At 36.8% G+C, this 27,500-nt stretch overlaps 1 protein-coding gene across 3 annotated transcripts in view; it reads right to left on the minus strand.

Moving 5' to 3' along the window:
- Positions 1 to 27,500, minus strand: part of LOC138854254 (gamma-aminobutyric acid receptor subunit alpha-6-like) — a 55,710-nt gene that overhangs the window by 6,645 nt on the left and 21,565 nt on the right. Inside the window, exons 2-7 of one of the 3 annotated variants that reach the window (XM_070096305.1) lie at positions 14,723 to 14,952; positions 12,870 to 12,952; positions 10,450 to 10,584; positions 10,146 to 10,160; positions 8,483 to 8,635; positions 5,529 to 5,752 (exon numbers count right to left, since the gene is read on the minus strand). In XM_070096305.1, the coding sequence (XP_069952406.1) occupies positions 5,529 to 5,752; positions 8,483 to 8,635; positions 10,146 to 10,160; positions 10,450 to 10,584; positions 12,870 to 12,952; positions 14,723 to 14,952 (840 nt within the window). Of the gene's footprint in view, positions 1 to 5,528; positions 5,753 to 5,839; positions 6,094 to 8,482; positions 8,636 to 10,145; positions 10,161 to 10,449; positions 10,585 to 12,869; positions 12,953 to 14,722; positions 14,953 to 27,500 lie in introns of all 3 variants that reach the window. The other 2 variants (XM_070096303.1, XM_070096304.1) reach the window with 2 other exon arrangements.

Genomic DNA, 27,500 nt, shown 5'->3' on the forward strand with positions numbered 1-27,500 from the left:
CAAACTGCCAATATCTCAAACCCCTCCTTTAGAGTACAGGCATTGTACTTCCCATTTCCAGGACTCAAGTCCGGCTATATGAAAATAACCGGTTTCCCTGAATCCTTTCAGTAAATATTACCCTGCTCACACTCCAGCAGATTGTCAGGTACCAAATACCATTCGTCTCCATTCACTTCTATCGAACACGCTCACGCACGCCTGCTGGAAGTCCAAGCCCCTCGCCCACAAAACCTCCCTTACCCCTTCCTTCCAACCTTTTCGAGGACGACCCTTACCCCGCCTTCCTTCCCCTACAGATTTATACGCTCCCCATGTCATTCTACTTTGATCCATTCTCTCTAAATAACCAAACCACCTCAACAACCCCTCTTCTGCCCTCTGACTAATACTTTTATTAACTCCACACCTTCTCCTAATTTCCACACTCCGAATTTTCTGCATAATATTTACACCACACATTGCTCTTAGACAGGACATCTCCACTGCCTCCAACCGTCTCCTCGCTGCTGCATTCACAACCCAAGCTTCACACCCATATAAGAGTGTTGGTACTACTATACTTTCATACATTCCCTTCTTTGCCTCCATAGATAACGTTTTTTGTCTCCACATATACCTCAACGCACCACTCACCTTTTTTCCCTATTATTAAACCTCTTTCTATTCATCCTTCACTTAGAGACCCCAAGTACCAATTAACTGCAGCACTCTAAACTAGCCTACTATGAGATCTACAAAAGCTCCTTCTATTTTATCATTTAGGTCCCTCACAACAATAATTTTTCACATTTGGTTCAGAACTCACTGAATATTCTCTTAAGACCTCGCAAAATATCTCTTTCTCTGCGGCGCAAACTCTGTAAACCTCTAAACACCTATAATCCCTCTTCCCCTTCCATAGCTGATCATTTAATATTACTCTTCCCATTTCTTCAGCTCTGATTCTCTCAGATACTCTCGATTCAGTTACTCAGTTACTCTCCCTTTTCCTGAAATTCTTCTCTCCCTTTTAGCTTTGTTTTACTTAGAGCTATGATATCCAACTTCTTTCCATTCATAACATTAAGAATCAGTTCTTAATTTTCATCCAAATTATCCCTCCCCTACAAACACTCATTCTTTGCACCTTAAAAATTGCCTTTCTTATCATTTTAGTAATTAATGTAAGAGAAAGGGTTACTAGCCTCTTGTTCCCCGCATTTTAATAGCCTCTTATGATGCACATTACATACGAAAAAGACATACTACTCCACTTCCTTATGGAGTTAAAAGAAAAAAACTACAAGAGCTAGGAATAAATAAGAAACTCGGGTGAGTGTGTATACACATACATGCACAAATGTATATGTAGTATGAATTAGGTGTAAATAGTAGAAAGAGGATGTACCTGCTCTCACGCGTTTATGAGACAAGAAAAGACAGCAGCAGTCCTGTCGGGGTGTAAAAAAAAATACAAGTTTCTGTTTCATATTCATCTGAAAAGACAAACTACACACACACACACACACACACACACACACACACACACACACACACACACACACACACACACACACACACACACACTCTCTCTCAAACTCTCATGACGAGCTTTAGCTGAAGACAGTATGGAGTAAAACTTACACTATTAGAAGAAAGTGTACTTTTAAAACAATATGGGTATCCATTAGGATCCTCGTTAGTTGAGGCAACGAGAGAGAAAAAATTACAGAGAAAAAATCAAGAAAAGAGAAGACACTGAACAATATTCTATTTTGCAATTTCAACTTAAAGAGGTTCAGGTGGGCACAGACGGCTGAGCTAAATGACCCACACGGGTTTAGAGCCTCCCGTAATATAATATGTAGACACTTTGAAACTCAGGTTCTTCAAATTGTCTGGATTTTCATTTAGAGAGAGAGCGTGAAAGGACTGGAATTATGAAGACTGCAAAAGAGATGCTGATGATGAGAGTAGTACACAAACTGCCACTCACGTACAACAGAAGACTTTAATATGAGTGCTGTTGCAGCGAAAGGAATAATTTATGTAAGCAGTAAAGTACACAAGAGGAGTACTCCAGTCATCACATATTGTAAGAGGATTGGCTGCCACGTATTCTGGTACATGTCTGGAAATCAACGAATCAGATTCCAAAAATCACAGTCAATTTCAAATCGAAATTGAAATGTGTAAATTCTTTGTTTGGGATGCAAGTAGATAGGGAATGTCCGGGAAAAGGAACAGCACCTGCAGATTTGACTACCTGATGTGATCACTTAATTCAAGACTTATATCCTCTTACGTCCTGTAGACATTTTTCACCCTAAAATGTTTTATAAGAAACAATGCGTCAACACAGACTGACCTTCGTACCACTTGAAAGGAACCAGGATTTTTTTTAGTGCCGTAAAGCGAAAAGTAATAGAGAGAAATGGCAAGAATTTACCACCATCTCGAACGCTTGTTGGACTGGCAACAATACCAGTGGCTCTCTCACAGTTACAGATATCACTGTCAACAACAGCAAAAAAAATCCCCCGGAAAATAACATTGATTTTTTTCCTGTAAAATATACACAGTCTTAAACCAAGCACTAACAAAATACTTTATTAGTGGACTCCTCACTGAGACAAATACAGTGTTAGCAGTCTTCACGGAGACCCACATAAAATACCATTTTGACTATGAAATATATGGATTCCCAGGTACCATCTGGAGAACAAGTGTGGTGATGCAGTCAGTATGGAGACGAAGACATATACACAAATAAAGACATTTATTGAGTAAACATTTCGCCACAAATGGCTTCTTCAGTATAATTGATGAAGATACTCTTGACGAAAAGTTTCCTCGATAAATGTCTTGAACTTTACGTATGTCTTTATCTGGGTACATTATATTTAGATGCGACCAAGAAAACGTTCTGAAAATAAAGTTTCTCGTCTATGTTAAAGAATCACTCATGTCACTTCATGTCACAAGTAATAAAGTCGACGTTCAGGTAACAAAAGTTGAAAATCAAAATCTACTTATTACACTTGCATATAAACCACCAGTTACAAATTTCTAACATTTCCAATGCTACGTATTGATCATTGAATACTGTTTCGAGTTGTATGTTTTCAATCCCAGCTCCAAACATCGAGTTTCTTGGTGATTTCAACTTAATCTATCCGAAATTGAGGAATGTAGCAAATGCTGTAATAGCAAAGAGAATCCCAGGATAAACAGTCACACACAGACTAATAAGACTTAGAGATAAATTCGCTTTAAGAAAGTAAATAGTGGAACCAACCAAGCTAGAAAATATTCGTGACCTCAAGTTCACAAACAATGAGGATCAGTAATGGAACCTGACGGTGACTAGTGCAGAAAACTTGGGCCACGACCTAACTGAAGTTTACTCTTACATTCACACTGACCTTGAGAAGCAAAACACTAGGACTTTTATGATGGTATATTCAGTTAATTCAGATTCGACAATAAATACATTAACTGGGATCAAATAAATCATGATCTTACTGAAATATGTCAAAAAGGGAGCACGAATAACAGTATTTCGTGAGGACGAACTCACTGGAGCAAGAAGTGTTCTCTAGACTCATACCATTAAGGAAAAACAGAGAATATGCAGGTTAGGATGAGAGAGTCGGTCCCTTTATAGAAAATGACAAAGAATTACTGAACTTCTCAAAGGTATCACACTTTCTCAAGAGCGAGAAGAAATACTGGTTAAAAAAGGAAAAACACTGAGATAAAACTCAATGCATTATACAGAATCCAGGAAAGAAAAGGGGAGAAAAAAAGGACTTTAATGAAATTAAAAGGAATAAAAAATTCTTTTCATCTCTTACGCGAAGTAATATTGAAGGAAACGGAATTAGCCTTGATGACAACAAAATACTGAAATCACACACAAAAAATACACGGCATACAACTTTTTGTTAGAGAATTTCTATTCTAAACTTACTACATAGTCTGAGTCAACGTAAAATCAGTTCATCATAATCTATGTAAACTAATGCTACAGTTTATATAATACAACATTGCAGTTATAATTAGGAGCCATCAAAGCTAATATTCAGGAATTACCTGTGATGACACTCGAGAGTGAGAGAGATGCTGACACTGTGACGTGGAAAAAGACACTGGTGTACAGTTCTGGACATTTATTAGAGGAAACGTTTCGCCTCGAGGGGCGAAACGTTCTGAACTGTACATAAGTGTCTATTTACATATACTGGTATCACCATTTGATACAGTAACGTTCATCCCATGTATATTTGTCTCATAGTTCCACAGTATGATAGGAGATACAGCTTTTTCCCTTGAATAGCGCGGACATATCCAGTGTTTGGAAATATTTACCATGAGATGTTTCGCTCACCATGAGTTTTTTCAATGTGTTAAAAATGCCCCTAGTCAGCGAAACGTATCGTAGTATAACTTTCCAAGCGTTTCACATGGAATTAATATATTTATTAGTCAGTATTTTATGCCTTCTGATACAACACCGGAATCACCCTTCAAAGGAGGGTGATTCCGGTGAGGGTCTCTTGATCCAAGGAGTTGGAACTGACTTTCCATGGATCAGACCTCATCACCACCTATTCTCCAGGCACTGTATGACTTCTATAGCATTTTTCCTTCGTAATTCTACAACATTCTACTCACTTATGGTGAGCAGCGCTAAACGCATCTGGGCCACATAGGGTGGAGAGCAATGAAGGCTCGATCCTCTGTCCGCTGAGGACACGGATAATTGTACACACGTAGATGTAACTCGATTGGGAGAATGCTTTCTGATATTTGTTCTGCGCTGCAGCTTGATGGCAGAACGACAGCTCTGGTGCTATGCTGTTCCACTGAACTATTGTGGATTTTCTTTGCATTGATCAAGATGTTCATGCAGAATCCCACTGTGGTCATGCACATTATTCTCAACACAATTAACATAAAATTTAGGAATTAATACCAATTTTGAGAGAGAGAGAGAGAGAGAGAGAGAGAGAGAGAGAGAGAGAGAGAGAGAGAGAGAGAGAGATAAATTTATGTTGTTTTTACGTTTATGCAACTAAATATACCTCTAAGCAACCTAAGAAAAGGAACTTGTATTTACTGGAAGTTTTTTGTGATGTAAATGGACCACAAATAAAAAAATGCAGATAAAAATTTTTAGATGATCATAATACACTTCAATACTCTAAACTAAAAAAATACATATTTTATAATTAAACAAAAAGTACGGCTAAAACACGTAAATATAAATATAACTGGTACATTACATCAAAATCAGAAAAAAACCCATGTAATATCATGCTACATCAGAAGAAAAAAGTCATCTAAGGCCAACATTTCCTCGCCTTGCCTAAGACGGGTGCTTGAAGCCGACCACCGGTCTCGCATGCTGCTACATGAGCGTTGTAGTGTGCTTAGCACTACACTAATATACATCAAGACTATATACATCAGCTACAGGCCTCCGCCTCGACGTGCATAGCATCGAGGAGATTACAGAATGCACTACAGCCCGCTCAACACACCATTATGCGTTCTGTGATCTGATGTTTAAGATCCTCCAGCTTCTTTCGTCGCTTGTTGGCCGCCCTCTCGACGAAGTTGATACAGGCAAACTCCAGCACAGCCGCAAACACGAAGGCAAAGCACAGAATGACGAAGTAGTCGAGGGCCGTAGCGTAGGAGACCGCTGGCCAGGCAGAGCGCCCGCCGAATCCTAGCGTTGTCATGGACAGCACAGTGGTCACACCTGGCCATACGAGAGAAAAATGGCACACCATGAGGACGCAGACCACTGAAAAGGCAAAACTAAAGTAAATTCTCTATGGGGACCCACCATATTGAACTCCTTTATGGCAAGCTCGGCTTCAGTTCGCTTGTCTAAAGCTTTCTTCGCTTCTTCCACTTGGCCTCTCCTTTCCTTCGCCACCCGCTCGAGGAAATTTATCAGGGCGAACTCGGCGATGGCCCCGAAGACGTAGATGAAGCAGAGGATGACGAAGTAGTCGAGGGATGTTGGGTAAGATACTTTGAGTGTTGTAGAACGCCCTCCAACACCCAGCTTGGTCAGAGAAAGCACTGTAGTTCCACCTGATTTTAGAGAGGCAGTTACGTGAGGTGGAGCAACGTGTGTTACCAAGTGTGATGCGCTCTATAATGCCACGCATGTAGCTTTATTTATCATTAATTTATTTGGAAAGAATTTATTTAACAACGATGCTGAAATATTCCAATGTAGGGATATGCAGTCTCATGAAATAACAAATATTTTCTTTATATTAGTTGGTGTACGATGTTAAAAAAGTTAGATTACAAGACATCATGACATTATAGATGAAAGCAGCAGCGGAAATCAAGAGAGTGAAGACAATCCTGAAAAAAAACAGACTAAATGCTGGTTAGAAACAATTATTTAAAGTTAGTGATGAATGATTCCATAATCATATCTTTAGTTGAAAAGTGAATTAATTTGTTACTTTTCTAAAATAAAAATGCAGTAGTGGTCATTGGAAATGTATTCAGTATTTAAAATCAATGAGAACAGATGAGAGTTTAAAACACGTTTTTAATTTTGGGGAATAATAGGGAAGGAGGAGGGTACGAGGATGACTGTCTCTGACTAGCGTGCCGACACTTTTTGAGAAAGCTGACATAAGGCACATATTGACCAAAATTCCAAAGAGATCCCATGAAAAATAGCAGACCTATAACAACAACATTAGTTCCGTGGAGCAATGCACAAAGAACCCGCACATAGAAGAGAGAACCTTAGACGACGTTTTGGTCTGACTTAGACCGCTTACAAACTCCAAGTCGGACCGAAACGTCGTTATTTGTGTATGGTTCCAGCAACGGTATTCAGATGAAAGACAGAATATATATACTGTAACAGACCCACGAAAGATTTGCAAACATCACGTTACAGTATAATCTGCAGATCTGTATCTATTGAACTCTGAAGCAATTTATTTTAAAAGCATTGTTCAAAAGTAATAATAATGTAAATCCTGCGTTTTTTCAATAACAAATTAAGTGTGTTTGTTGAAAATCATTTCGCTTATAGATAATGTGACACAACGAGGGTTTGTACAAGTATTCTTATGATATTTACATAATTACTGAATAAGTTACTCATTTTCCAAGGAATTAATCTTAGTTTCCGGAAAATACATCTTCCAGTAGAGCTGAGGGAGGAAGGTGGCTTGAGGGGGGGAGGGGGGGTGAAGTGGGTCCATGAAGCGTTTAACTCGTACGGGTCTGTTTTTGTGTGTGGGCGAAACGTAGTCGATAAAGAATCGCAGTGTAGTGCATTTGTGTTTATTTTACCATTCAGCGCAAGACATGATGCAGGCTCGAGCCTTCGTCTCCTAATTGCTGATCGATCTATGACCAATCAAACTGTTGACAACCGGCGAGAAAACCTCAGGTCCATTTGACCACTTTTTTTCTGCTATTATTGACTATCTTCCACAAAAGAATTTATATTCAGTATAAAATCTAAGTAAATCAATTTTTTTTCACAGAGCGTCTGCACAAATAATGAGAAACCTGTTTATTTTAAATTTTAATAAATCCTCTGAATTTTAATAAATCCGTCATGAATTTTTTATAAGTTTTAACGATATTTTTTTCATATTTTTCTCGATTGAACTCCCCTTTAATTTTTTTTAAAGGCGGTATTTAATTCTGACCAACCATTATAGGTTCAGTGTTCTTTGCAAACATTAACATATTATAAACGCTATATACGTTGTTGACATGATTTTTTTTCTTATTATTCAAGAGATTCCTGAGCAACGAGCTTAAAAAATAAGAATCTTTAAATATTTCAGCCATTATTCTTTTACGATTTACTTCGGGTGCAAAATTATTCGAATTTCGATATTTTCAAACTACCTTAGCATGATGAGCGCAAGCAATAAAATAATAGCGAAGTTTATGCATGGAGATGAGAGGAATAGGATTTCTCAGGAGGGAAGACCCGGAAGTGAGTCCCGAAGAAGGAAGGAAGGAGACTGGAAATGAAAGAAGCAGCAGAAATGGATGAGAGGAAGGTTAAAATTATAAAATGGGTAGATAGATAATTAGTTATACAGTTAGACATATAGTTAGCCATATAGTTAAGTTTTTAAATATATGTAAATATATCAGGATGAAGAAAAATCACTCAGATACCCAGCCTTTCTTGTGGAAAAGTTGACAAAAGTATATTTTTATCTTTTAGATTTACTAAATAGATGTAGTTCATACAAATACCAGTGTTTAATTATCCGAATACGCCAAGTTGGCACATGCATGATAAGAAGTTCCCATGTACTAACAAATATATTTTTGAAACTCATTAGAGACAGGCAGTAGCATGCAGACAAATACTTTTTTTGCCAAAACAATGAAACTCACGTTTCGAGAAAGAGCTACAAGCGGAAATCTTTGGATAATTTTTCTTCACCCAGGGCATCTTGATCAAACTGTACCTCACCTAAGCAAACTCTACCAGGAACGTCTTTCTTCGTGATCCAGAAGGCAACCCACGAGCAGCAGACGATGAGGATGCAGGGAACGTACACTTGTAATAAGAAGAAGCCAGTTAGCCTCTTGAGGTGAAACTTGACGTTGAGCGTAGAGATGGTCTCTGGAAGAGCAGTGACCATCTCAGTGTTAACTTCAGGGGATAATGGTGAAGGTGGGTGCACATACGTGATAATGAAGGGTGTCCGCCTGCGGCAGTGATGGAGGTTACTGTTCACAGGTGAAAATTGTGAAAATGAGTACCTGTATAAATGTAGCAATGGGGAAAGTGGATGACTGTCCACAGGTGGAAGTGATGAAGGTGACTGTCCAGAGGTAACTATGTTGAAGACGACTGTCAAAAGGCAAGTGACAGTAATGAAGCTGATAAGCACCAGTAGTGGATATTTTTATTGATATATATATATATATATATATATATATATATATATATATATATATATATATATATATATATATATATATATATTTATAGGTGTGTGTGTGCGCAAATAATTTAGCAATAGAGCTTAAAATTTTTTCTTTTCGTGAACGGAACCTGGTCAGATGTTATGTTAGAATGGGTGGCTAATGCTGTTACAAGCGATACATTCTTGGGCGACCGTAAGCTTCATAAGCTTACGGTCTAATCTAGAACCAGGCCGCCAGGGGGCGCTTACCCACAAAATTTACTTCGGCAAATAATTTTTTGTAAGTAATTTCATGTCATCCTTTGCAGGTAAATTTTCAAACTCGTGTATAAATATACACCAAAACTAAAAAATGAAGGGAAATTTGCAAACTTGAGTTTACAAAAATTTTCATAGACATAATTTTTGCATTGTCTACAAATTAAGCTGGCAGCTCCTCAAGACGAACTGTCTAAAGCAAAAATCTTTAGGCCTTTCCTTAAATGCAATTTATTTCAGTGGAGATTTAAATCGTTAGAAAATTGGACGCAGTGTTGGAAGTACTTTGTCCCCCATATTAAACAACTTGTTCATGATTTTTTTTCCAGAAATAACACCTAATGACTTGATGCAATTACGTCGTTGAAATTTTTACAGCGTTGTAAAGAGGACAGCAGTAGCGAAGAAAAAGCAGAGATCCAGAGCAAGCTTTCAAGTAGGGTTTTATTATATCTGTGATAGTGACACTCTAGAAGGCTACAAAAATGCTAAATGGTTATAACTGACCATAATTTTTAAAGGGGTGGACCGGTAAGCCAGTGGAAGGCCTCGGTCAGATGACCAAAAGCTCCAACGGCGGGTCATCATCTGACTAAAACCCGAGTCAGGAAACACTTGTCCTTTTTCCTGACGAACCTTACCTAACTTAATGATGGTGACTTGATAAAGCTGTACAATGAATGAAATGTTGCTACGATAAATGTCTGTTCTACTCCTACATTGTTTTTCACATTATAGACGTATAAAAGTCCTATATCTATAATCAAACATGCAAATATAAAAGAAGTTGTCTCGATATGTCGTAGATTATATTTATACCTTCTATGATACTATTCTGCCATTCTCAGCTAACTAACCTACAACAATTCATCTATACCTTTCAATAATTCATCTCTAAGTAACAAATATTCATCTATAACCTACAATAATTCGTCTGTAACTTACCTGGGCGTCTGTTTTCTGCAGGAAAGAGGAAAATACAGAGTTATAGCAGAGTAGTAAATTTGTAAATGTCTAGACGTCTCACCGATTTACACTTCGTTGCTTTAATATTTGACGCATATTTTACAGTAAATATATGTTTTTCTAAATGTATTATAGAGTACCTCCAGCCAAAGGAAAACTTCAATAGTTATCGCATAAATGTATGTGTGTATGTGTATATTTGGCTCTATAATTTATTTAACCATGTAAGAAGAATTTAAGAACCGGACCATAGTGATTGTTGAAAAAGTTCGAACCCTCTTACCTTTTCTCCTGACTGTGACTTTAGCAGAGGTGGTGGTGATTTTAAACAGTTCGTACTGGGCAATGCTGACATCCGCGTCCACCGTCACTAGTGCTGGTGCCCAGCGATATACCATATCCTCCGAGTTATACCCGTCTGTGTCAAAAGTGTACCATGAAATTTTCATATTTTTTTTCTAAATTTAGGTTTGTAGAAGTAAATTTGATGAACACACGTAAAACGGACGTTCTGTACGTTATCACACATGTTTGTAAAGTAAAAGGACACAAGTGCAACTAATGTGACATTTATTGTGGCAACGTTTCGCTCTCCAGGAGCTTTATCAAGCCATTACAAACAATACATGGACACAGAGGGTATATAAAGGCTCAGAGTGAGGTGAATACTAGTGAGGTACCATTTCGATGTTCACTAGTGGTAGTAGTAGTAGTGGTAGTGACAAAAGTAATACAATATGGTAGGGCAATTAATTCGTACATGAGTAAAGGATATAAAAGCTATTACTTGGGTAACATAAAAATAGGTTGGACAAATATAAACTGGAATGAGGCAGCTTGTTTCAGTGTTCACTCTCTGTGCTTTGTGTAGTATAACAAGAGAGACTATGTGATGGCAGGGTTTACTGTTTTCAGGAGGATTCTTGCTAAGACTTCGGAGATGGTGAAGCTGCCGTTGTTTTGTTTAATTGTATTAATTTATATACCCTCTGTGTCCATGTATTGTTTGTAATGGCTTGATAAAGCTCCTGGAGAGCGAAACGTTGCCACAATAAATGTCACATTAGTTGCACTTGTGTCCTTTTACTTTACATATTGTTGGTAATTCTACCAACTTTATTACCATCACACATGTTATAGACATACTCTACATTACATTGTTTAGATATTACCGAGATAAACCCTATAAAGTCCTTAGGAATAGTGCATGCTGGTGTTTGCTGTAGTTCAGGGAAAAGGGAGGGAAGGCCCTTGAGCCAAGTGATGGGCTCGTCAGCCAGGAAATTAAAGGTAACTTTCAATTTCTTGAATTAAGAATGATGATTTTCCTCTCCTCCGACACTGTGATCCCGTTACGGGCTTAGCATTTCTTCACGATAATAATAATAATAATAATAATAATAATAATAATAATAATAATAATAATAACAAAGTTTCGTTCTTAAGGCTAGCTTTAAAAAATTATTAAACAAAAAATTATGAGTGCGAATGGGCATGAGAAGGACCTACCTAGCATGGGCCAATGGGCCCCTAATACATTACTTCTCTGTTATAAAATATTTTTCTAATATGGCACAGAATGATGGTAATGCAAGTTTCTTCCTGTCATATTTAGATCTTGCAAAATTTTGCATATCAGTAATTGTCCTGTAAGGTGAGCATTTGTAGTCACAGTGGTGGCCCATGCTAACCTCCCTATGGTGTATAAATATACATACCTGGGTGAATCGTACTGTAGCCAGCTGGTCCAGTGGCTTACGCACGGGCCTGTAGTTTTACAACTCACTCGCCATGAGTTCTATTCCTACCCGTAAGGTGGCTTTAATATGATGTATTACATATTTTGCACGATACAGTGTGAGTAATCACGATATTAAATTCACTAAGCGAATTTAATATCGTGATTTAATATCGCTAAGGTTGTACAGTTCACTGGCGCTGGTTTATTGTACTCTTGATGGAGTCCAAAACACTAAACTCTTTTAATAATTTCATTTTAAAATTTAAAGTTAATGAAAAATGTTTAAAATAATGATTATGATAGTAAATTATTATTGTTATTATTGTTAATATTATTATTAAATTATTATTGTCGTTATTAATATTATTATTTCAATTATTATTACATTATTATAACAATAATTATTATTATAATAATTATTATTATATTAATATAATAATAATTATTATTATTAGATTATAATAATTATTATTATTATATAATTATTGTTATTATTATTATTTTAGAGCTACACAACTGAAATAAATTATGAAAAGAAACAAAATATTAAACAAATACACATACTCATGGCGACTCTCGAGGGTAAAAACTTGGGGGAGACATGATTAAGACATACAAAATAGTCGAAGGAATGCATGGGAACTATAATCAAATGGAAATACGTAGAAACTAAAAATACAGAAAGATTCACTTCGACGTGAATTTTTTTTTATTATATTATAGAGTTTCCAATGGTCAAGTGGAAGGAAGTGAAAGAGGAGGCAAACTCGATACACAGTTTCAAGAGTGGGTATGAAAGGCTGGAAAAGTGGGAAACTAAAGGAAGCAAGAGGAAGTTAAAAAAATTGGTGGAGGTGCTCAAGAGAAGAAAATGAAGGTAGTGAGTAAGAGAGAGAGAGAGAGAGAGAGAGAGAGAGAGAGAGAGAGAGAGAGAGAATACTCTCTGATCAGCTAATACTCACAGGAGGCGAGACTCAGGGGACAAATTTGGGTGTCAAGGGGGAACTTCCTGAGGTGCATCTTACAGCTGGCTCTTACAGTCAGTCTGTCAGTTTGAGAAAAAATACTTTTAAAACAAAGGGGAAATGCAAGAAAATTATATATAAATTAAATATGATGATTTTCCTTCCATTTTCAATGCAGTAAACTGCAGTCACACATTAAAATTATGCTGTATTCTCCATACCCAAAAAATTTATAAACCCAGAAAATGCCGCTGATACCCAGTAACTTAACCATAATGTTTTAACTAGACACAATATGCAGTTTGTGGCATTTTATTGAGAAAACGTTTCACCCGGCAGGGACTTGGAGAACTGATAGTCCATGGTGGGCGAAACGTCTCCTCAGCAAAATGCCATAAATCGCATGTTGTGCCACATTAACTTGCTTGTCGGTACGAAATATTTGTAATTTGTCTACTTATTTTTGTCTACACACACACACACACATATTTATGTTACTCTTATTTACCTACACTTATCTGTTTATTGAAGAACAAAAAGGCACAATACCGTGACTGAAACAATACACAAATAACCCGCAAACAGAAGAAAGAAGCTTATGACGACGTTTCGCTCCGACTTGGACCAAAGTTTTTTCTCCAGTGTGCGGGTTATTTGTATATTGCCTATTTATTGTCTACTACACGCTCTGCACACTTTTCTACTTAACATTATCTAACCACACTTACACAACAATATATTGGGGTGGCCCGGTGGCCTGGTGGCTAAAGCTCCCGCTTCACACACGGAGGGCCCGGGTTCGATTCCCGGCGGGTGGAAACATTTCGACACGTTTCCTTACACCTGTTGTCCTGTTCACCTAGCAGCAAATAGGTACCTGGGTGTTAGTCGACTGGTGTGGGTCGCATCCTGGGGGACAAGATTAAGGACCCCAATGGAAATAAGTTAGACAGTCCTCGATGACGCACTGACTTTCTTGGGTTATCCTGGGTGGCTAACCCTCCGGGGTTAAAAATCCGAACGAAATCTTATCTCTCTCTTATCTTATCTTATTTACTCTTGTCTACCCACAATTACCTACTATGTTACCTATATACCGGTGGCACAGTTGTCCCCAGAATATGCTAGGTTAGGTAAGAATTGTCAGGAAACTAGTGTATCCTGACGCTGTTCTTAGTCATATGAAGACTCGCAGCTGGAGCTTTTGGTCATCTGACCGAAGCCTTCTGCTGACATGTCGGTCCACCCTTTTAAAAATTATGGCTATGGTTATAGAAATTAGATTTTTTAATAGAATATACTATTCAAGCGTACACCAGCATCATCCAGCTATCCACACACCTTCTTTATTTTCCCATAGCACGAAACTGTGTGTCCAACCCACACTGACCTAACCTTAACCTGCCACATAATAAATTTTCCATTTTATTTATTTTTAGTACTATATCTAAGTTTCATTTCTCTCTACCCATTCTTCTTCTCTCGTTTATTATTAGATTCGTTTTGTTGCTGGTATAGCTTTAATGATTACTCAGAATCTCTATATTTTTAGGATTATCTCATTTTCAGCTTCATTTCTTCTGTCGTTTTCTTTCTTATTCTCTCACTAAGTTTTATATTTTCATTCCTCTTAGTACAGCTTGTTCCACAATTCATAATCTGTCTCTCGCCTTAAAAATCGTGTTTTATTACTGATTTACACTGCCGACAAGCTGATAAATAAGACACATGTGCAACTCCTCTCTCTCTCTCTCTCTCTCTCTCTCTCTCTCTCTCTCTCTCTCTCTCTCTCTCTCTCTCTCTCTCTCTCTCTCTCTCTCTCTCTCTCTCTCTCTCTCTCACCCACACACCTCAAAGACCAAGTGATCTGGCCGTCGTGCTGTAAGCGGATGAAGGTGTTTGGTGCTGTGATCTTGTGGACGTATGAGTTCTTGCCGTTGATGAAGAAGGTGTCTGGCTTCCAGAGCTTGGCAGCAAACATCCAGTTCATGGAGAACTCGTTCTTGCCCAGGTCCGTCTTGTTGAACCGGAGGCGAGGGTCGAACCACACTTGTCGGAGGTACAACTGCATCGCGTAAGACTGCAGGAGAAAAAGGTGTAAGACTTACGGGATATAAAGTTCGCTCTGACTGCTTTGTTACGCGACGCTAAACCCATTCTGTGAGCATCACTAGAATGATAACACTAATAATAATAATAATAATAATAATAATAATAATAATAATAATAACAATAATAATTATTATTATTATTATTATTATTATTATTATTATTATTATTATTATTATTAAGAAGAAGAAGAAGAAGAAGAACTAGATGGAATTCAACGGCTGCGAGATACGAAAAAGGCATCCCCGTATTCAATAAGCCCAGCCCCATCTACCTCAACGCACGCAAGAAAAAGGTATAGTGCATGGTGATAAAATTCTACTACTGCAAATAATAAAAATATATGTGTTTCTATGAATGTACGTAGTGCATTCATACATGTGAATGTATGAGTGCTTATGTATGCGTGTACACGTATCTTATGTATGAGTGCATATGTATTTGAATTCATGCATATATATATATATATATATATATATATATATATATATATATATATATATATATATATATATATATATATATATATATAAAACACTGCACTAGCCAAGGAGTCGAACCCATGCTGTTTTGGCCGCCTCATGGTGAGAGAAAAAGCATGACGCTTTAGACCACTAGACCACACAATCCTTAACAATGGTGCATTAAATGTTAACGATTGTGTGGTATAGTGGTCTAAAGCGTCATGCGTTTTCTTTCACCATGAGGCGAGCCAAAACAGCATGGGTTCGACTCCTTGGCTAGTGGTGTTATTATTGATCAATACAACTTGTTCCGTGGGTACAATAATTTATATATATATATATATATATATATATATATATATATATATATATATATATATATATATTCGTGTGTGTGTGTGTGTGTGTGTGTGTGTGTGTGTGTGTGTCGTGCCGAATAGGTAAAACTTGCGATTTTGGCTTAAATAGCAATGCTCTTCTTGCCGAATAAGCGAAAATTTGTGTATGCAATATTTTCTCAAAAATCATTTTGAATGTAACGAAAAAAAATATATTTCATTGTGTTTGTTTTTTATTAAATTATTTTAAACTAATCTAAATTATATTTAGCTGGATTAGGCTAAATTAAATTGCGCTTGTTATAATACGGTTAGGTAAGTTTTCTAAGGTTCTTTTAGTACAAAATTAGTAATTTTTACATTAACACAAATGAAAAAAGTATATCTTTAAACATGTAAGAGAAAATTTTAGAAAGGACTAGATTTTAAATGAGTTCTTGCTAACTGACCAATTTTACTTATTCGGCACGACATAATATATAATATATATATATATATATATATATATATATATATATATATATATATATATATATATATATGTATATATATATATATATATATATATATTTATATATATATATATATATATATATATATATATATATATATATATATATATATATATATATATATATATATATATATATATATATAAAAGGAAAAATTTCTGGAAAGGAGCTTAAATGAACTAGTGACTATATATTAAAGCGGGAAGCCAGTATAATATATTATAATATATTCCTTCATATGAAGTAACCAACGACTGGGGTAATTACTTTGCGGCTATATTATTACACAATGATTAACATCATTACACAGTAGCTCATGAGGGAGGGAGGGAGAGAGGGAGGGAGGGAGGGAGAGAGGGAGGAAGGGAGGGAAGGGTGTAATATAATGACGGAGGACTTATGATCAAACGTGATTACCTCCCGTTCCCCCAGGCGTTGTATGGCCCCTACACGTACAGTGATTTTCAATTATACTATTATTGGGTAGTAAATATTGCTGGGAGGCTGTGAAAGGGGTCACAAGTCCTCTACCTTGTTGTGAGAAAGGCAGCTAGGAAGATACAGGGAGAGTGGTGGAAGACGCCACAGGAATTAAGGGAAGAAGAGTTAGAGAGAGAGAGAGAGAGAGAGAGAAAGAGGGGAAGACAGCAGAGGAGTAAGATTCGCAGAGAGAGAGAGGAAGACAGAAGAGTAATTGTGTGCATACATACATATATATATATATATATATATATATATATATACATACATATATATATATATATATACATACATATATATATATATATATATATGTATGTATATATATATATATATATGTATGTATATATATATATACATATATATATATACAGAGAGAGAGAGAGAGAGAGAGGCAGTAAGACAACAGAGGAATTAGGGGAAGAGCAGTCTTGGAGGGAGAGAGAGAGAGAGAGAGAGAGAGAGAGATGGCTTCTGAGGCAAGTCTGATGCTCAGTAGAACGTTGAAAAAAAATTACCAAACTACCACGAAGCAGAAAATACCATTAAATATAACAAAATCTGAAATGCAAAATATCTTTAAACACAAGCTGACAGCCATCAATCTCAACAAATTTATTATTTTAAAACAAATCTAAAAAAAAAAATCCCAAACGATAAATGGGTATCGTATTTATTGTATCATTCACTACAACTTTACAAAGATCATCTCTCAGTCCACAGAAAGATTCCAACCTGCACAATCTCCATCACAGAAAGCAGCACTTTAGCGACGGTTTACTTTGCTGCAGATTGTGCAGGTTCGAATCCTGTTGGGTACTGAGAGACAATATTTGCAAAATACTTTCGCCCGTTTGCGGATTATTAAGCATTATCATTTTAAATATTATACAATTAGTGCAAAGCGAAAACTTTTATTTGCTCTGTTGTCGCTAAAAGCAAAAAAAAAAAAAAAAAAAAAAAAAAAAAAGAAATTATACATATCATATGAGTGAATTTGAGATTGTATAATTGTATACTTTACCTCCTTTTGGTAGCATAAATGATGGAAAGAAATACGGAAGATCATTAAAAACTGTGATTTGTTTTCGACATTTTTTTTTTCTGAGAGCAATGGTTCTCAATAGAAAGGCAAATGTGTGTGTGTGTGTGTGTGAGAGAGAGAGAGAGTGAGAGAGAGAGAGAGAGAGAGAGAGAAAGAGATTATTTTTCGCCTTTTTCGTAAAAAGGACCAGATGAAAAGCCTCGTCTTCACAAAGCTCTGCTTTTACCTTATGCCGCTTGGATATATTGTTTAATATTAAGGAAACAAAAACGCTTTCCGTAATAAAGAAAAACATGATTTCACTAGGTATACACTTGTAAAATAAATAAAAAATATAACTACACCCAGGGGAAAAATATCGCAAAGAGGGAGAGTACCAGTTCTTAGTCTGAGAATGAGCTAAGGAAATGAGCTATGTAGGATAACACAACTAATACAGTAAGATGAAACAGGATAACAGGTCTTAACTTTGTAAAATAACCTCACAAGACGGTATACAGCTTTCTGCAGATGGAACCAGGAGTTAGAATCTTACCCCGGCTTGCCCCTCCGCAAACTCGTAATTTATTTCTTTTGGTTAAAAATGAACTTCTCCTTGTTGTTGTTGTTGTTGTTCTTAGTGGTATTGGTGGTGGTGTTGGTGGTGGTGGTAGTGTTGTTGTGGTGGTGGTGCTGTTGATGTTGGTGGTGTTGGTGATAATGGTTGAGGTAATATTGATATTGCTGTTGATGTAAATGTTAAATTAGTTTGGATCATACAGCATCTGGGGAATGGGAGGCAATCTGGGTTCATCCAATGGAGGGCAGCATCAATTCCTAGATGCAAGATTCCCTTCACGAGCATCAAGGTAGTCACCATGAAGGACGCTACTTCGGTAGACAGAGGAAACACCCCAACGATCACCTTGCTAATGCATTCTATTATATATATATATATATATATATATATATATATATATATATATATATATATATATATATATATATATATATATATATATATATATATATATATATATATATATATATATATATATATATATATATATATATATGTCGTGCCGAATATGTAAAACTGGTCAATTAGCAAGAACTCATTTAAAATTAAGTCCTTTCTGAAATTTTCTCTTATACGTTTAAAGATATATTTTTTTCATTAATGTTAATGTAAAAAAATTTAATTTTGCACCAAAAGAATCTTAGAAAACTTACCTAACCTTATTATAACAAGAACAATTTATTTTATCCTAACCCAACTAAATGTATTTTAGATTTGTTTACAATAATTCAATACTAAACAAACACAGTGAAATATATTTTTTTCGTTAGGTTCAGAATGATTTTGGCGAAATTATTGCATACACAAATTTTCACTTGTTCTATGTGGCAAGATGAGCGTTGCTATTTAAGCCAAGATCGCAAGTTCTGCCTATTCGGCACGACAAAGATATATATATATATATATATATATATATATATATATATATATATATATATATATATATATATATATATATATATATATATATATATATATATATATATATATATATATATATATATATATATATATATATATATATATATAGGTAGCATCAGGCACCTATAGTTAATCATTGTTTTATACGTTGATTTTTTCCCATGTTTCTCAAGTACCTACAAATAAATCATCCTTATTTATTTCCATAAATCCTTTATTTCTGTCCTTTTGTAGTAATTTGTAACATTGTATTTTTTTAAATAGTTGTTATGACTCTCTTCTTCCTTTCCCAAGTCTTCTTATGAACAAATGTTATTTAACTTTTCTGGAAAATTTCAGATATCATAGTGAGTGTTGTCCTGTCCGACATGTACTCACCTATTTGTGGTTCCTGGGGTCAAAATATTGCTCTTGGCAAAGTGTATGTGTACTCACCTAATTATGATTGCAGGGGTCGAGATATAGCTCTTGTCCCCGTTTATGTGTGTGTGTACTCACCTATTTAGAGTTGTAGAAGTCGAGATATAGTTCCTGGCCCCGTGTAAGTGTTTGTTTTTGTAAGACTTTTGTGTGTGTATGCATGAATGAGCGTACTTGTGTGTACACTGGTGGGGCAGGAAGCATATATGCTCATTAGCGAGGGTGTAGCTGTACTGATGAACGAGTGTGTACACACGCAGTTTGTGTACATGCTTAGCGTGTGTGTACACACTCAATTTATGCACACGCACAGTTTGTGTACACGCAGTCCAGCTACATGCACAGTTTATACAAACAGTATGTTGAAGAATTGAGACACTTATGCAACATATGGGAATCTTTATTGAAGAAACGTTTCGCCACACAGTGGCTTCATCAGTCCAATACAAAGTTGAAATGGGTAAGGAGAGGAGGAGTTTGAGGTAATCAGTCCCTCAACCTGGAATCGATGTGTTCAGTGCATCACTCTTGTCGGTTTTCAAAAGCTATTCATCACATCTGTCAGACACTGCAACATCATGAGATCTTGGTACAAAGACTTGAACCCTTGTCCAACATTCGGACGACGACCTACTTACACTAGTGGCAGGTCCCACTGTGACCATGCATCCTCCTGCTTCGTCTCACCTGTCTGCAGTATATAAGCCACCTCTCTGGCCCTATGCTGCACTTCCTACAAGAGTGATGGACTGAACACATCGATTCCAGGTTGAGGGACTGGTTACCTCAAACTCCTCCTCTCCTTACTCATTTCTACTTTATACTGGATTGATGAAGCCACTGTGTGGCGAAACGTTTCTTCAATAAAGATTCCCATATGTTACATGTGTCTCAATTCTTCAACTTGTCGGTTTTCAAAACCATTCATCACAAACAGTATGTGCACACACACTTTCTATTCTGTGTGCACGTAGTCCGTCCACATGCGCGGTTTATATAAACAAACGTGTACACACACAAACATTTTGTGTACAGCCACAGCTTGTGTACACGTAGTCCGTCCACATGCACGGCTTATACAAACAAACAGTATGTGCACGCAAACACATTCTACTTACACGTACTGTCTGTGCACACGCTCAGTTTGTGCACACGCACAGTTTGTGTACACGCTCAGTTTGTGCACACACTTAGTTTGTGCACACGCTCAGTTTGTGCACACGCACAGTTTGTGCATTCGCTCAGTTTGTGCACACGCACAGTTTGTGCACACGGTCAGTTTGTGCACACACTCAGTTTGTGCACACGCTCAGTTTGTGCACACACTCAGTTTGTGCACACGCTCAGTTTGTGCACACGCACAGTTTGTGCATTCGCTCAGTTTGTGCACACGCACAGTTTGTGCACACGGTCAGTTTGTGCACACGCTCAGTTTGTGCACACACTCAGTTTGTGCACACGCTCAGTTTGTGCACACGCACAGTTTGTGCACACGCTCAGTGTGTGCACACGCTCAGTTTGTGCACACGCTCAGTTTGTGCACACGCACAGTTTGTGCACACGCTCAGTTTGTGCACACACTTAGTTTGTGCACACGCTCAGTTTGTGCACACGCACAGTTTGTGCATTCGCTCAGTTTGTGCACACGCACAGTTTGTGCACACGGTAAGTTTGTGCACACACTCAGTTTGTGCACACGCTCAGTTTGTGCACACACTCAGTTTGTGCACACGCTCAGTTTGTGCACACGCACAGTTTGTGCATTCGCTCAGTTTGTGCACACGCACAGTTTGTGCACACGGTCAGTTTGTGCACACGCTCAGTTTGTGCACACACTCAGTTTGTGCACACGCTCAGTTTGTGCACACGCACAGTTTGTGCACACGCTCAGTGTGTGCACACGCTCAGTTTGTGCACACGCTCAGTTTGTGCACACGCACAGTTTGTGCACACGCTCAGTTTGTGCACACGCACAGTTTGTGCACACGCTCAGTTTGTGCACACGCTCAGTTTGTGCACACGCACGGTTTGTGCACACGCTCAGTTTGTGCACACGCACAGTTTGTGCACACGCTCAGTTTGTGCACACGCTCAGTTTGTGCACACGCACAGTTTGTGCACACGCTCAGTTTGTGCACACGCACAGTTTGTGCACACGCTCAGTTTGTGCACACGCTCAGTTTGTGCACACACTCAGTTTGTGCACACGCTCAGTTTGTGCACACACACAGTTTGTGCACGCACAGTTTGTGCACGCACAGTTTGTGCACACACAGTTTGTGCACACACAGTTTGTGCACGCACAGTTTGTACACACACAGTTTGTGCACACACAGTTTGTGCACGCACAGTTTGTGAACACACAGTTTGTGCACACACAGTTTGTGCACACACAGTTTGTGCATGCACAGTTTGTGCACGCACAGTTTGTGCACACACAGTTTGTGCACACACAGTTTGTGCACACACAGTTTGTGCACACACAGTTTGTGCACGCACAGTTTGTGCACACACAGTTTGTGCACGCACAGTTTGTGCACACACAGTTTGTGCACACACAGTTTGTGCACACACAGTTTGTGCACGCACAGTTTGTGCACACACAGTTTGTGCACACACAGTTTGTGCACGCACAGTTTGTGCACACACAGTTTGTGCACGCACAGTTTGTGCACACACAGATTGTGCGCACACAGTTTGTGCACGCAGCTTGTGCACACAGTTTGTGCACACACAGTTTGTGCATGCACAGTTTGTGCACACACAGTTTATGCACACACAGTTTGTGCACACACAGTTTGTGCACACACAGTTTGTGAACACACAGTTTGTGCACGCAAAGTTTGTGCACGCACAGTTTGTGCACACACAGTTTGTGCGCACACAGTTTGTGGACGCACAGTTTGTGCACACACAGTTTGTGCACACACAGTTTGTGCACACACAGTTTGTGCACACAGTTTGTGCACACACAGTTTGTGCACACACACTTTGTGTACACACAGTTTGTGCACACAGTTTGTGCACACACAGTTTGTGCACGCACAGTTCGTGCACACAGAGTTTGTGCACACACAGTTTGTGCACGCACAGTTCGTGCACACACAGTTTGTGCACACACTGTTTGTGCACACACAGTTTGTGCACACACAGTTTGTGCACGCACAGTTTGTGCACACACAGTTTGTGCACACACAGTTTGTGCACGCACAGTTTGTGCACACACAGTTTGTGCACGCACAGTTTGTGCACACACAGTTTGTGCACACACAGTTTGTGCACACACAGTTTGTGCACACACAGTTTGTGCACACACAGTTTGTGCACGCACAGTTTGTGCACACACAGTTTGTGCACGCACAGTTTGTGCACACACAGTTTGTGCACACACAGTTTGTGCACACACAGTTTGTGCACACACAGTTTGTGCACACACAGTTTGTGCACACACAGTTTGTGCACACACAGTTTGTGCACGCACAGTTTGTGCACACACAGTTTGTGCACGCACAGTTTGTGCACACACAGTTTGTGCACACACAGTTTGTGCACACACAGTTTGTGCACGCACAGTTTGTGCACACAGTTTGTGTGCACACAGTTTGTGCACGCACAGTTTGTGCACACACAGTTTGTGCACACACAGTTTGTGCACACACAGTTTGTGCACACACAGTTTGTGCACACACAGTTTGTGCACACACAGTTTGTGCACGCAAAGTTTGTGCACGCACAGTTTGTGCACACACAGTTTGTGCGCACACAGTTTGTGCACGCACAGTTTGTGCACACACAGTTTGTGCACACACAGTTTGTGCACACACAGTTTGTGCACGCACAGTTTGTGCACACACAGTTTGTGCACACACAGTTTGTGCACACACAGTTTGTGCACACACAGTTCGTGCACACACAGTTTGTGCACACGCTCAGTTTACAAAAACAAAAAAACACATTAACATAGCCTCAAATTTTTATTCTGTTATTATACTTTATATTACTCGTATCTACACTTCTTCTTTTTCTTAGTAAATACTATCTTATCTTGAAGAATTAGTAAATACTACCTTATCTTGAAGAATTAGTAAATACTATCTTATCTTGAAGAATTAGTAAATACTATCTTATCTTGAAGAATTAGCAAATACTATCTTATCTTGAAGAATTAGTAAATACTATCTTATCTTGAAGAATTAGTAAATACTATCTTATCTTGAAGAATTAGTAAATACTATCTTATCTTGAAGAATTAGCAAATACTATCTTATCTTGAAGAATTAGTAAATACTATCTTATCTTGAAGAATTAGTAAATACTATCTTATCTTGAAGAATTAGTAAATACTACTTTATCTTGAAGAATTAGTAAATACTATCTTATCTTGAAGAATTAGCAAATACTATCTTATCTTGAAGAGTTAGTAAATACTATCTTATCTTGAAGAATTAGCAAATACTATCTTATCTTGAAGAATTAGTAAATACTATCTTATCTTGAAGAATTAATAAATACTACCTTATCTTGAAGAATTAGTAAATACTATCTTATCTTGAAGAATTAGCAAATACTATCTTATCTTGAAGAATTAGTAAATACTATCTTATCTTGAAGAATTAGTAAATACTATCTTATCTTGAAGAATTAGTAAATACTATCTTATCTTGAAGAGTTAGTAAATACTATCTTATCTTGTAGAATTAGTAAATACTATCTTATCTTGAAGAATTAGTAAATACTATCTTATCTTGAAGAATTAGTAAATACTATCTTATCTTGAAGAATTAGTAAATACTATCTTATCTTGAAGAGTTAGTAAATACTATCTTATCTTGAAGAATTAATAAATACTATCTTATCTTGAAGAATTAGTAAATACTATCTTATCTTGAAGAATTAGTAAATACTATCTTATCTTGAAGAATTAGTAAATACTATCTTATCTTGAAGAATTAGTAAATACTATCTTATCTTGAAGAATTAGTAAATACTATCTTATCTTGAAGAATTAGTAAATACTATCTTATCTTGAAGAATTAATAAATACTATCTTATCTTGAAGAATTAGTAATTACTATCTTAAAGTAATTACTATCTTATATGTGAGTAGTCACGAAAGCGCTTGGAATTTCACTACTCTTTCTCAGTTTTTGCTTTGCATATTTTAAAATCACCTGTTTACTGTGATCTTATTGCATATATATATATATATATATATATATATATATATATATATATATATATATATATATATATATATATATATATATATATATATATATATATATATATATAGGGAAGTTTGGACCAGCGACATTGATTCTAACAAAAAAAATGTAACAGGTGGTCGGAAAGAAAGCATGGAGAGCGTGGATTACTGCTGGGAGGGCGTGAACAGCTGTACAGAGGGCGTGGGCGACTCCAGGGAGGGCGTGGGCGGATTCAGAGAGGGGTGTGGGCGGCTCCCTGGAGGGCGTGGGCGGCCGTGCAAACATGCCAGGTCAACATTTGCTTTCATTTCTCCTTTCCCACATTTCCTTTAAAGGTGAAGTAATTGTATATCAGAGATCGCTCACTGCAGGTCCTAGTTCCTGCCTGGAGGGCAGAGATTAAGTGAGAAACCACAATGTATTTTTTCAGGAGAAACCTTGTTTGAAACCTTATTTGAAACCTTGGTTGAAACCTTTCGTTCAATACTGGATTTTTTAAACATCCATTATAAAAAATGTTTTGTTATAGCACGGTTTTTACCACAAGATTAATTTTTGATATTAATTGATAGAACAATAATGACAGACAAAAAATGGATTAAAATTCATATCATTAAAAGGAGAAGACTCAGATAAGAGGAAATGTAGACGTTCTGACAAAACGATAGGACACAGATGCGACAAAAATGTCTTAGACATAAGGAGAAAAAACTTAAGAGTGAGTTAGTAAGAGGAGGGAGGGCGGTAAGGGAGTCAAACGCATTCGTGTACTAGATGGTAAGTATTGCAGACAAGCAAAGTAGGAAGCCACTTGTTGAAGAGAAAAATTATATTATAGGCAACGTTTCGCTCTTGCTACAGCTTCACGAAGTGCTAAACGTCGTTTCTTGAAAAAGTTGGCTCTCCACCAGGTTCCTTCAAGGGAGGTTCCTAGATGTCGGTGGAGGCTCTTTATATGTCGGGAAATGTAATTACTACACAACCCAGGGCTTGAGGACGCAGCACACCCGTCGATTAAACAATAACAACAGAGTCCAAGAGCTTGAGTTCGTGCCTTCCAAAGCAAACAGACAGGTGAGTAAAAACACAAATCTCAAGGCACGTACATCAACGCGACTCCTATAAAACATCAAGACTCGTGCTGCGAGATCAGATTGGAAAAGTGGAGGAACTGGGCGTAAATGTCTCACATCGATCGAGGCGAACGTAAATAAACACTGAGCTTCACGCAACCACACCGCCAGTACACTTACATCTTCACCCTTTACATATGTATATATATATATATATATATATATATATATATATATATATATATATATATATATATATATATATATATATATATATATATATATATATATATATATATATATATATATATATATATATATATATATATATATATATATATATATATATATATATATATATATATATATGTCGTGCCGAATAGGCAGAACTTGCGATCTTGGCTTAAATAGCAACGCTCATCTTGCCATATAGGACAAGCGATAATTTGTATATGAAATAATTTCGCCAAAATCATTCTGAACTTAACGAAAAATAATATATTTCATTGTGTTTGTTTAGTATTAAATTATTGTAAACAAATCTAAAATATATTTTGTTGGGTTAGGCTAAAATAAATTGCGTTTGTTATCATAGGTTAGGTAAGTTTTCTAAGATACTTTTGGTGCAAAATTAAAAATGTTTACATTAACATTAATGAAAAAAATATATCTTTAAACGTATAAAAGAAAATTTCGGAAAGAACTTAATTTTAAATGAGTTCTTGCTAATTAACCAGTTTTGTATATTCGGCACGACATATATATATATATATATATATATATATATATATATATATATATATATATATATATATATATATATATATATATATATATATATATATATATATATAAGTCGCAAACAAGCGATGTAAGATGCACAACAAGCACGGAGGGAGTTGAATGATATCGTTTTGTATATGTTTTATCCACTTTTTTTTATATTTTATTTAAAGCAATGCAAATACAAGGTGGTATAAATACACAGAACAGATTAATACACAAGAATCCAACACAGTGACACCTCAACCAGGTCGTCTAAATACATGCAAACGATTAATATTACATAGAACATTGTAACACTGAAGTTCAACAGAGCTCAAAGGCTACCTATGTACATGTTTATTTACCAATTAAACTAACATTACCACAAAATATAAAACATTGCTACAGATACAAGCGATGATAAAGTGTACTAAAATGTTACCATACCTTAAATAATACTAACACAATGTGAAATATTACATTTCAAACACATATATACAACTACCACTAAAGTTGGTATTACCGGTAACGACTTAAACTCATTACACATTAATTACCCCTCCCCCCTTCACCCCGAAATGAATATGATCGTTATCACCAACATGGTAACTTTAACATCCACTAGTGTAACGTAATCTCTTATGTCACATGACTTGTTGATAGTGATTAGAGAAAGCATAGAACTGGCTATCACATTTCTTATTGTTCTGATTTCCACTTTCTGTAAACTCGAAG

Source organism: Cherax quadricarinatus, chromosome 53, assembly GCF_038502225.1.
Source record: "Cherax quadricarinatus isolate ZL_2023a chromosome 53, ASM3850222v1, whole genome shotgun sequence".
Taxonomy (NCBI): Eukaryota; Metazoa; Arthropoda; class Malacostraca; order Decapoda; family Parastacidae; genus Cherax; species Cherax quadricarinatus.